Below are 12775 nucleotides of genomic sequence, written 5' to 3'. Positions count from 1 at the left end.
CATGCCTCCAAATTAACTCCTGATGAGCAAGGTGCCGGAAAACCTAGGTCCACAAGCAGTATGTATTTGATTTCTTTGTGATTTTTAGTTGGTACAGCTACATACGGACACATGTCTACATGTGGAATCATCCAGTTATTCTAATTAGACTTTTAGATATTTGGTTTGATATTGGCTAGCCACGATGAAACCATGGGAGCTGTCACCGTGGTAGCGGAAGGGCCCACAAAACGCTTCCGACCTTCGAAGCTTGTGCACAACCCCCGAAAAGCTTCCTAAAGCTTTCATTCCCTAATTTAGCCACATAGTCTAGTAATATCAGGCTTCATCTCAATTTATCTGTGTTCTGTCAGATCATATAAAACCACTGGAAGTAAAATCTACAGCAAAAAAGCCCCCCAAATGAAGCCCACATTGAAAATGAGGTATCATCCAAAACACCAAAAGCCAACCGCTCACTGCAAACACATTTGCATTGAGTTTGAAATTGATACGGCGCAGCCAAATCAACAAAACTAGGTCGGCATGTTGTAGGAGCATCCAAAAAAGCCCAACAAACGTGTATGACTTGAGATGCATGCAGTAAAAGTAGAGTAGCCACACAAGACACAATAACTCCATTCCCAAAACGTGTCTGCAAGGTCGACAGACCGTCGGAGCCACAAAATGCTTTCGACTCCCAAAAATCAAAGGTGAAGAGAGAGAGGGAAAAAAAGAACGAGTCAAAGCTAATCCAGCCACTATCTTGAAACGGCAATGAGAAAACAACAGACCTCGCTCAGCGTATAAAAATAAGCCACACCATTCAAGCACCACATTAAAGCCCGTGTAGTCTGATCTTGCCTCGGATGCACGAGTGCCGAGTGCTGAAGCGGATGGGGTAGGGGAATCATCAATGAAAAGAACCGTATATTGCACAAGGCATAGATGACAGACAGAAAACAGACAGAAAACAGATAGAAAACAGATATTGAGCGCAGAATGGCTCGGGGTTAAAGGGACAAAGACATTCATGATGTGTTCATAAGAACATTGGATATCAGAGATTGGGTCGCGAAGCACACAGGAACGGGACTTAAAATGACTCTGACGCTAGATGCACCTTTAAGTGAAGCTGATGCTTGTCGTGTGACTGTTCAGGCTTGGGGTGTTGCTGCTCATCCTGGTGGCTTGGCTCAAGTCAGGGGCACGATCGAAGATCTTCTGGTAAATCTCAGTGAGAATGCGAGCATCGGCGCGGAGGGTAGGGGATATGTTCTCGCTTTGGATGAGGAAGCCTATGGTGCGGACGAGAAGACGATCGAGTAGCTCTGGTTCGACAAGCTCATTTAGACTTGACATAAAAGTTGCAGATAGGACGAGCATATTCCCGAATTGTCTGCGGAGAAAGCATATTAGTTTGATTTCTAGATTCGATTCTTCGAAACGGGGGGTCAGAGAATCCCTTACGCATGGGCAGTGCCGAAAATGTTGGTAACGACCAGCCGATGTCCACCTACACCGTCAAAAGCCTCTGTGCTCTTGATGGCCGATGCAATGCAGATTTGGCAAGCAGTTTTCAGCTTTTTCGGCAGATCGTGTAAACGGACTTTAGGGGGCTGCCAGTCATTAGAGACTGCGGCCGGCATAGAGCCCATCTCACTAGGCATACGCGCCATTCTCAGAGCCCGAGCCGCGTTGTGCAGCATCGACGGGGACAGTTGTTGCGAGGTCGGCGAGTCCACCACAGACTGGCCGACTGGACCGACGCGGGCACCTGTGTGGCCGTAATGCAGAGCGTGGTAGAGAAGAGGTCGATGAATAATATACCGGGCACCGTAATACTTGGCACGCATGCGAGCAGCGTTGATTTCGTTTGCCGGCGGATCACTCTCCTCCCACTGCATGTTTTGTGGTAGGCTTTTACGCCAGAGGTCGAGGTTCAGGCTCAGGGCCTCTTGAACGGTGGATGACCATCGCGTTTGTCCTTGTTTTTCGACTTTGTACAAGTCTGTATGAACTCGATTCAAGACTTTGCGTAGATGAATTTGGGCAGAATAGAACAGCATCATCATCGTTTGGGGTGCGTTGAGATCATTCGGTAGAACGATTGTCCATTTTCCTTTCGGAATTGCCATCCGACCCTCGGAACGGGAGATACCACTTGCCGGAATATCCAACTCTGCAAGAAGATCACTCTCTAATTGCAGACAAGTCCAGTAAGCAAAGTTGTACAAGTCCTGCGTGGCCCCCTCTTCAAGTCGCTCATATCGCTTGGTTCTCACAAGAACCTGGCAAGCCCTTGAGGCCTGAGAAATCCAACTGTGACTCTGGAAGGGATGGGCCAACTGGCCGGCGTAAAGACCAGCAAGCAAAGCGCACTGGACATGTTCTAACTCGTTGCCACCTTGGAGATGGCCCAATATTGCGGTCGCGTACCCATAGAGAGTCAGGCCGGGAATCGCCTGATAATTCTTCGTGTTCCCTTGTTCATCCTGTGTGTCTGTCACATCTCTCCTTGACAGGCCTTGTATGCGTTCATGCATTGGAGCGCTTGGGAAAGATTGGCCAGGAAGCTGGATTGGCATAGAATAAAGTGAACCCGAAAACGACATCTGCATGGGTGCCGAGTCAGAGTTTGCGGGGGAGAGCACACCATGGGTAACGTAAGTCCCATTTACAGTCGGCGGTGGGACAAATGGTGTCAGCGGCCGAGGAATTGGCTGGTTATGGTAGGCAATCTTCTTGTCCATGATAGGACCAGGGAGAGGGGCACGAGCTTCGCAAATGGCTCCGAGGGCCAGACACAGCAGGACAATGGCATTGTCAATATTCTTACCGACTCGTGGCCGCGGCGGGTTAGAGATGGTTTCCATGAACTCGCCACGCACACCCAGGTTGTCGTTTGACCGCCTCCTTTTACCTGGTGGCGGACCGTCGCGAGCTAGTCGTGTGTAATTGGAAGCCAAACTCGGAGACGAGTTTAGGCGACAATAGCATCGGATAAAGCTATCGACCTTGAAATTGAGTTCGCTCTCCATAAGGAATGGGTGAAGCTTAAACATGTGCTCGAAGTAGCTGGAATAGTAGCGTCTAGCAGTCGCAGCATCCAGCTTTAAATTTCCAGCTTCGTCAATGTCGACGTCAGCGTCCGGTCCTGCGCCATCCCCATCGGGTCGGCCACACTTGGAGTCACCATTCATTGGCAATTGACTGTCGTCGGCAGTGTATGAGATCTCGCCTTGGCCGTAGATGCTGATGAGACCGCGCTCTTCTTCCAACCGCATCACATAATCCTCGCCATACTCTGCAGGATGTAGCAGCCTCTTAATTGACGGCCACATCAGCAGCTTGTGGGCTGCAGTAGTATGCTCCACTGGAATGGATAGCTCTCCCTCAGCCTCCTTCTGATCCTCGAGCCTCGGGTCTAGAAGTCCAATATGTTGGCTAAATTTTGATAAAGCAACTGCATCCTGACTCCCGAGGTCCAAAAAGTTTGGGGTTGAGACTTTGCTCTGAGACATCTCTGTTTTGAGAGGCGGGTCCTGCTTGATGACCGGCGGCGGTGGTGGTGGAAGGGCTGGACATTCTTGGAGAGTCTGAGTTGGTTGTAAAACCGGCTTATAAAGCAATTGCGCTTGCATCTGCTCTAGCATTTGCTTTTGCATTTTTTCGAAACGTTCATCCATGCGGTTGTCTCGCTCCTCCATGCGGCTCTCTATTTGGGAGAGCCGATCCAATACCAGCTGGGTGGTCTTCTCCTGCTTGTGCGGCGGAACTTCTTTGTAGACACAGTTAAGGTTGTTTTCTTTGCAGTGGCTGCAGTTCGGACGTCCCTCATCACATTTTGCCTTCCTAGCTCGGCATTGGTCACAAGCCTATGTAGCTCGAGTATTAGTCAAAGTCTCCCCGAAAGTATTTAATCCCCCACTAGTTGAACATACCTGCGTAGCTCTATTCGCCTTACGCTGGCGTGCTCCAAACGCCTGGTTTGGGTAAAATGCTTGGTCGTACCCGGCAGGCGGCGTAGCACTTGCCATTTGGGCAACCGGAGCCATGAACTGGGAAGCAGGAGGCAGAGCACCCGAAACGGGTGTGTGTTCAGCGCTGTTGATCTGATCCGGGGGTGGGTAGCCCATACGAGCGCGATAATCAGGCGACCCCTCATGCGGCGCGCCATTCATCGGCTGGTGGAAGTTTGGGTGGGGGGGCATTGGATCTTGCGGGGAATGTGCGGGCGCATGCAGGGGTATGCCATGACCATTCGGACGACCATACGGGCCTTCCGATGTTAATTGCGGTAGCTCCCGGCTGGGCATCACGGGGTATCCTGGTGGCGGCTGCGGTGGAAGGGGTGTCTGGGAGTTTGCGGAGGGGCGGCGGGAGTCGGGGTGGTTGTCAAACGACGGGCCGTATGAAGGACGCCATGCAGGCTCGTATGCCGTATGCGGACCCGGGTGCGCATGGTGCCCTTCCGGAGGAGGCATGCGATTCATTGTAAATGGAGGGACCGGGTGTGCGGATGTATTTGAAGCTGCCAGGCGCGGCTTGTCGTATCGCGACTACCCAGGGTCCTTGACACTCGGTATATCTTGGTCGGCCAATTTACCGTTGAGAAGCAATTTGGCTTTGTAGATCGGATCTTAAACCAACATGGCGCTGTGAGTTGAAGGCGAGGGAGTAGGATGTAACAAAAGGAAGGGAATTAATGGCGGATCGATGGTGGATCTGACGTCCGAAGGAGCAAGCGTTAGGAACAATGAAATCAGATCGCGCCGTTAGGAGCCTGCGAATCAAGCAGCGTGTCTAAAGCTCCGAGTTTCCCAGGTCGCAAAAATGCGGTGGTGATGTCGCAGTGGGCGACCGAGTGTGGAGCTAGACAAACAAATAGTCAGATTACGGCGATGATCCGACCAGGGGCCCCCGTTAAGCCGAGATATGGAAATATCAAGAGAAAGGAAACGAAAAGGGAGTCAAGAAGAGATCAGTGTATCCACCCGTCTATCAGATAGATCGCAAACAGAAGTACCAAGGTTGGGCCACAAGGAGGGGGAAAACACCTGAGGTCCAAGGTCCAAGTTCCATGGTTGGAATGGGAACGTTGGATGTGGTGCCCAGCATACACATGGGGTACGCGGTTGGTACCTTGGCAGGTATGGTAAGATTGTAATTTAACCACGTACCTGTGCTTGGGACTGTAGGTAGTCAATACCATTGACTGAAGTGGGGTGGTTGGGAAGCCTTGGGTACACCTTGTATGTTGATCCAAGGTATGGTAATTTCAAGGTCAAGCAAGTTCCAGTTCAAGGTATAATATCCCTGAGATTTATCGAAAAGAGAATTTTATGGAAAGGGAAAAAAAAAAATGACCAAAGGGAAGAAATAATATAAACTGGGGGAGGGGGAACATCCATGGGATAAGTAAATAACATAATAACATAATTAAATTCAACTGTTATAATTACGCCCGTAGGGATCGACAGGTGAGTGTTTGCCCCTCCCTGGATTTGTTCTTTAGAATCGCGGTGACTGTCAAATACCTCGAATTAGAAAAAAAAAACAAAACAAAACTTAAATGGCTCCAATAGTTTTTTCCAACCCATTTATCACATTTACAAGAGCACATACCATCCATATGGACCCCTGAGAAAGAAGCACAAAAACTTCAATACAGTTGACAGGTCTGCTTTTTTGTGTCTTTTTGGCTGAATTTAACAGCCAGTGGGTCCGGCGGCTGGGGGGAAAAATGAGATGCTCTGCTGAAGATAACTAAATTTTGTCATCATTCTAGGATACGTGTACAATATGCAATGTGTCTGTATGGATTGGAAGTAGGAACACAGATACTCCATAAGATGTTGTAGACTATATAGATTACCTCGTAAGTGCCATGATCGAAGCTAGGATCGTCCGCGTGGAACGGGGATTGAATTTGCCGCCCGAAGGTCAACCGCCTCGCCGGGAGATGCGCCATGCAAGTCGATTCACTCGGGAGTTACGTATACTGGGTTAGACTGCTCTTGGTTATGGCTTTGGAGCGTCGGGTCGGACATGGAGTAGTTGTAACAGTGTTTGAAGTTAATTCTAATTTTTCTGTTTTCTCATGTCCCACTGTACTGACGATACTGGTGTATCAGACAGGGATCGCTGCCCAACACCCAGGACTCGGGACCTCTTAGAACAAGGTGTCAAGATTTCTTGATCAGTCCATTTCCAATCTCTGATTTATTTTTCGAGAGAACATAGAAAGTATACACAAATAATAGGAATAGAGGTGTATGGGCGAAATATCCTTTCAACGCCCTAGGCATCCAATAACATGCGCCGCCGCACTGGCCGTCGATTCGGCCATACCTTGGTAGACTCAAAACACAACTCGCAAGGGGCGCTTGCTTTTCCAAACCACCAACTCAACACAAACTCCGTTGTAATTCGATTCTCAAATCAGCAGAGATATCACTCCAGATCGGCGATGTTCGAATCAAGCGTCCAGCCTCCTCCACCCGCCGCGCACACATCATTTGAAGGGATACTTTATCCATCCCGTGGCTCCCAGCGAGATGGTCGTCGGGCTGATCAGCAACCCAGGGCTTTGGGCGCCTGGCTCCCCGTGTACTAGGCTGTCGTTTAATCCAGATACACTTTGAGCGGCATCCACTTTGGCAGACACTTCGACTGGTGAGTTTGGAATTTGCATTGTAGCGTACAATCAAAAATACCACATGGAACATGTAAAAGTGTGCCACAGTGGACAAGCGAAATGGAATTGTAAATACCAGAAATAATACGTGACGTAGTAATCCAGACTCGGGGTTACCCGTTTTTCGCCCATGGTTGGCAACGGGAATCATCCACGGGTCCCAGGGGGGTTTTTCTTCCAGAAACTTGTTCTTGTCTATCCCGTATAGAAAGTGGATTGGCATGACATCTTACCCCATTTAGTCGAGTCCTTTTTTGCCGATATCACGCTAGGGCCTTGCATCAAACGAATCTCACGAATCTCAGGTCACCTGCAAATCATTCCCTTCCCAACTTGGGCAAAAGCTCAGTTTACCCCTGGCTTGATCAGGATGCAGCTCAAGACATCTGTGCGACAGAAGACTCAACGGTGTTCCCCAGTCGGAGGTCTTCTGGGCGAGTCAAAACGTGCAGATTGAAAGTAGCACAAGGACACAGAGTTGCCCTAGCATTCCTTTCTTTCTTTTTTCTTTATTTTTTCGTCTGGTTCTTTTGGCCGTTTGATCTCTGTCCCATCTATGTAGTCACCCACTTCAATTGCCAATAGTGCCAAGATGAAGGATTAAAGGATCGTGGCGGAGTACAAGTTCGTGGTGTATGTTGTATGCGTATCAGTCAGTGTAGTGGGTAGTGTACTAAAGTATGGATGGATACACATTTTAGGGCTACTTACAGTACAATAGTGCTCCATATGCGTGGATCCAAGGCTTCGCTAGGCGATGATGATTTTTTTTTGGAGGGGTTGGGGGGGGGGGGGGGGGTTGGTTTGGTCATGTGTTCCTTGATTAATTCAAATCCTTCTGAACGTCGAGTGGTTCTCCCACATCAAGGACAGCCCACGGGATTTGACGTGCAGGCACGGGATCTGAGTCAAACTCTCGGAATGAAAAACAAACCAAACTTAACCTTAGTTGCCAAGCCCATTTTTCCAAGAATGCAAGTAAGGCATCTTGTTGGTCCATTGCAAATTCCAAATCCTACTACTGGCTGACTGCTGAATCTTGCCACCGTTAAAAAAGGGTTTTCGGGGTTACATAGATTTCAATCACGGGCCTTCCACTCAGTATTCAATGTCGACAAACGTACGGGGTATCCAATCTGCGTTCTAATTTTAATCTACCCTGTCAATCTACGGTTTTCTCCACTATCCTGTTCCCTGGGTTTGGGGCGGCGCATTGGTGTAGATTTTCAGCTCTCCATTCGAGTGGATACGCGTCACGGTCAAAATTTTGATTTCAGTGATTGTCATGGGAATTAATAAAGATTCCAGTGGGGCCTTTGAACCTTTTAATGTAGAAAAGGAGAAATGAAGGACAAAGTTCCACGCAGCTATTCTACTGCCACTCGAGTCCGAATTCTTCCCCCGTAACTGAGCTCAGAGGTCCTCACTAGTATGTCGCAAAAACAGACCTAGGCTCCAAAGTAAAACCGACGTACATCGTGCAGGTGGTAACTGCACGCCATGCATATTGCAGCATGTCGATAGCTGGACGAGATGTCCAAAGGCGAACGCAAGGGGTAACCACACAACATGACATTGTTCAACTATCAAGAAACCCAAAGTCCAACTTCTCAAAAAAATAAGTAAATGGCAACCCTATGTTACAGCCTTGGCTTCAATACTACTGACCTATCTTCGAGCCTCAATCCCTGAGCTCGCATCGCAACACCAGCTTGAGATTCCATTTCGCTACTATCCACCTCACCTACACATTGAGTACCAAGAATTATGCTGTACCTATGTTGTAGGATTAGGGTCATCTATTGCATCTAAATGTGCCGCATAAAACTTCGGGTCCGAAGAATCCCCAGAATCCGAATAAGCATGGAGCAAGTCTGACTCCCATCCAATCAGCACTGAGGATCACCTTCACAAGACTACTGGCTCCACATGAGGAAAATGCAGGCGGTCTTCTCCCTTGGTAAAAATCCCTACATGTATCTGAGAGGAGGCAACACGGATGGTTCCTTGGTTGCATAATAGGTCGTTCCTCGCATTGGACTGAGACTCTGATGTGCAATTGGCATGTGTGGCAGTAAATGCAGTTCAAGCCTCCAGCATCTAGAAATGGATAGGACAAGATACATAGGCTTCATTCTGTTAAAACAACATCGCCAGCAGATCAGATTGACGGGGTTGTCTCTAGATTTAATGTTATAGCACTGGTGAGAGATGTACAGATGGGCAAGTATGGCCTAGAACATAGACAGGGAATGTTGACACGCGCCAAGGACAAAATCGAGAGCAAAATTTGCAACCGCCATCCCAGCCTGCCACTTTGCTAATTATCTTGAAGCAGATCACAATCATAATGCAGAGTGTTGGTTCTTACCAATCTACAGAGTATATTCTGATTTGCATTCCAGGAATCCTGCAAAGCCACGTAGATACATCGTTCGTAATGAAAAGTTGGAAGCTCTACAATACACGTTAATTCAATGCAGGACAATACGATATCTCATCACCATTGAAATCTAATATTTATAGGCCTCATCGGCGATGTAAGCGTGTGATTCGTTCACTTCGCCACCGATCGATTGTGCCGCCCACCTCAGCTGAAATGTGATCACCTCCATTCTACTATAGTAGCTAGACATCTGGTTCTATCACTGTATATTGGATGATCAATTATGTAGGAAGCCTAGACGCGCTTCGTGAGCCTCTTAGCTGGCATTATTGAAATGGTGTCGAGAACAAACTCCGCATCTCGCGAGACACGACAGCTCTCCCGCCCCTCTGCATAGCAAACGCAGATTTGCAAATCTGCCAGGGCTCATCTTTAAAATGGCAGATTTGCGACCTGCCAAATGATTTGGAATCCAGGTTATTTGTTCTCCGCCCATCCCCGCATGCACGACACGGTATACTTTCATACCTCCGCGCTCCACAAAAGAGAATGTGATGTGTACAAATTGTGCAACACAGACTTCAACCGTTCGTTGAGACCTTTCCTCCACTCTGCGTGTTCTGTTGCCACATTGATCTATGCAACTGATACGTCAAGATTTCTGACTTGCCTTCCTAGCCATTGAGGCCCGGCTGGAGATGCTCCCATGTGGGTTTCGTTCCATATGGTAATAAGATCTCCCTGACCCCTATTCATATTTATTAAGTGATCAAATCTAGAGGACTACTTGGCATATCCTGTCGCAATCTACTTGCCTATCACACCAGCCCCGCCAGCTTGCGTAAATCTATCGCCCTCCGCAAGGTCATTGAGAACCGAGCTTGACCAGCACAGTTGCATAAGAAACCCCTCCCCTCTCCTCCTTACGCTGTATCATCCCTTGAGAAGCAATCCAGTACAAACATCTAGGGCTACAACACCAGACCAAGCTCACATAAACCACTGGTCTGTTCGTTAGATGCAAGGGAAATCCAAAACCCAAAGAAACGGAAGAACCAGACGAACACCCTGGTCCCGATCCATGATCCTGCAGAGGCTCTAACGCACTATCCAACCAAATCGAAGAACGTCAATATTTCAACCGGAGATCCCCTGGCCCCGTGAGCTGCTATCAATTCCCTTTCGGTAGGAGAGGAGAGATCGGGTTAGTTTTGAACTGGCCGGGCAGTGTCAGACGTTGTTGGTTATTCACATTCTCACACCCTAATACTATATCTACTTGAATTACTCCATAATATGTACCACACCAAATTAAAACCACCCGCTGGGCCGCCGATAGCCTCTTAGCGCGGCTATGTGCCTTGCTGTGAAGCACGAAGATTTCAAACACAACCGCACTACCGGCTGTAGTTAAATCCGACGGTTTGGAAATCACACCCACTAAATGCACACCATTCAAACACAACCCATGGCCCAGCATGGCCTAGCATGCCCCAATTATTTTAGTTCTGTACAAGCATGGAGTATGTATGTAGGTATTGCTCTATTAGGCAGTAGCCTGGGGTTGAAGTTGAGGTTGTCAGTCTCCAGGAATACTTACCTGTATCCACATCTACGTACATCCTCCCCCCCCCCACCCACCCCCAAAGGGGCAACTGGCATCACCTTTCAATATGTGAGATCAAACGACCAGGTTCTTGAGTTACTAGTATGTTCTGATCTCTTTCTGATTCCGTAAACTACCGTACAACTGACTCCAGAACTCTCTCTTCCTGTGCTCCGGATTCGCATCAAAATTCTAAACTTTTCAAGTCTCAACTCAGTCAAGCGGCAGCCTCCTATTAAAAAGTACATCATCCTCTGATGCACCCCTAGCCCGATCCGTTCACTTGGTCTCCGAGGACCCTCTTCAATCTCCACTCTTTACAGCCTCCACATGGCCTTTGTGGTAGGTTACTCTGTACACACTTCCCCGTGGAGCGGCCCTCTGCGCCGGGGCTTGATTCATCTCTGATTTTTACAATTTGACTGGGGTTTGGAGATCTATTCATCTGGTCACTTGACATTCGAGGGGGTTTTAAAAGTGTGATGTGATCTGATTTGCAGCTGGCGGTTGTCGATGCCAGGGTTTAAGGGGTCTTCGGGTTTGATTGGGCGAGGCTAAAAAGGTATGGGGTGTCACTCTGTGGTGTTATTGGATGATCGGATATATACAAGTTGAAACACGGAGAGTGTACGGAGTAATTTAGTCTTAGTGCTGTGGCTCGGACTTTTTGTCTTTTCACGGTTTACATTGAATAGCCAGTCTACTCCGTGTACAAAAGAATTGAATGCTGTACGGATATATCTCCGCACGCCTACCCTAGATGCACGTATATCATCACCATAACCCAAACTTGAAATCAGTTGAAGCATATTATTCTACTCAGAAAGCACAACATCCCCCGGCGTCAAATCAACCCCATCAACAGATGAATCTCTTTCAAGGTATCCAACCAGCTCCTATCTCACCCCACCAAACCTGTCAGACCCGACAAAGTACGTCGAAACACACGCTAAAAGAAGCTACCTTGCCACACGCGACTCTCGCCGCATCTAAATTTCAATGGTCAGCTCATAGCCATACACGAAGAACGGAGTACACATATGGTACTCCGTAATCAACCTACATGGCCTTATCTCGATCCGATCGCAATAAGCGAGAGCCCCGTAACCTGGAAAGTTACGGGAGGGGAAAGTCAGATCTGTCCAACCCGGACTCTTCCCCGTAGGAAACGTGTGTCTATGTTGTACATTAAAAGTCCCTCGGTACTCTGTATAACCAGTACTCTCTACTCTGTACTACGGAATACACAGTCTACAAGTTAGTCCGTGTTGCCTGGTATATGTATTTGTGTGTAGCCTATCATGGGTCCGCTCAAACAGCCAAGTAAAAAAATGTCCCCGACACATCTCCTTTTATCGTTCCTGACGATGAAGAAATACCTGTTAGAGTTCACATATAGAAGATATTCATCCGTGAGGTAAATTCGATCGTTTTTGGTGTACTACATCCATATTGCTGCCCTGTACGGAGTATGTATACAACCTAAGGGACCAGGAATTGACAAAACGGGTTCAGTGCCCCTCAATCAACACCAACTTAGTTCGGCTCCACTTTCCTCCACATACGCCATACAGACTGAAGCAGGATTTGTAGGGACTATCATGTTGATATATCACATTTGAGTCGGGGTTTGTTTTGTTTCGTTTTTGGTGGCCAGATTCAATGATCGGAATCGTGTGAGGTCATGGGGGGTTGATGCCGAACATGTCCGACGCGTTGGGTTGGTTGTTTCATGGGTGATGAGGGTTTGAAGGTTGGTGGTTTCATGAAGGTGGTCTCACTTTGACAAAAGTACCGTTGAGAGTTTGGACAAGTTGAATTTTCAGGCGGTGGATTGTACGGTGTAGCTGGAAATGGAATGAAAACGAGAGATTTGTGAGAAGGCCCTGAAATAGACACTTCGAGATCATGTATAGATGGTCCGCCACAGTTGGACTAAATCCCGAGTCACCCAAGTCAAGGTCTCGCCTCGCCGTACGCGAGATATCAAACCAAGTTGTCCGCAAGCCAAAATATTATAATAATATAAGAGATAGAATCAAATCCCTGGAACCATTGCGTGGCATATCAAAGCACAACTCAACGCCCCAAACCGCCCGTATTA

General features: G+C 48.0%; 2 protein-coding genes across 2 annotated transcripts; one reads left to right on the top strand and one right to left on the bottom strand.

Annotated features, from left to right (window-relative positions):
- Positions 1-1104: 1104 nt before the first annotated feature.
- Positions 1105-4475, bottom strand: Pdw03_2926 (Fungal transcriptional regulatory protein, N-terminal; the record flags this gene model as incomplete). Its single annotated transcript, XM_014677216.1, has 3 exons — positions 1105-1378; positions 1450-3857; positions 3924-4475. The coding sequence occupies 3 exons, from the start codon at positions 4473-4475 to the stop codon at positions 1105-1107; spliced, it is 3234 nt and encodes a 1077-aa protein (XP_014532702.1).
- Positions 4476-9619: 5144 nt separating this feature from the next.
- Positions 9620-10034, top strand: Pdw03_2925 (uncharacterized protein; the record flags this gene model as incomplete). The annotated part of the gene is made up of 4 exons (XM_066100321.1): positions 9620-9652; positions 9744-9792; positions 9845-9906; positions 9960-10034. The coding sequence occupies 4 exons, from the start codon at positions 9620-9622 to the stop codon at positions 10032-10034; spliced, it is 219 nt and encodes a 72-aa protein (XP_065955721.1).
- Positions 10035-12775: the final 2741 nt, after the last annotated feature.

The sequence above is a fragment of the Penicillium digitatum genome, chromosome 1 (assembly GCF_016767815.1).
Source record: "Penicillium digitatum chromosome 1, complete sequence".
Classification (NCBI taxonomy): domain Eukaryota; kingdom Fungi; phylum Ascomycota; class Eurotiomycetes; order Eurotiales; family Aspergillaceae; genus Penicillium; species Penicillium digitatum.
The sequence above is the reverse complement of the archived record's forward strand: the minus strand, read 5'-3'. Positions and strand labels throughout refer to the sequence as shown.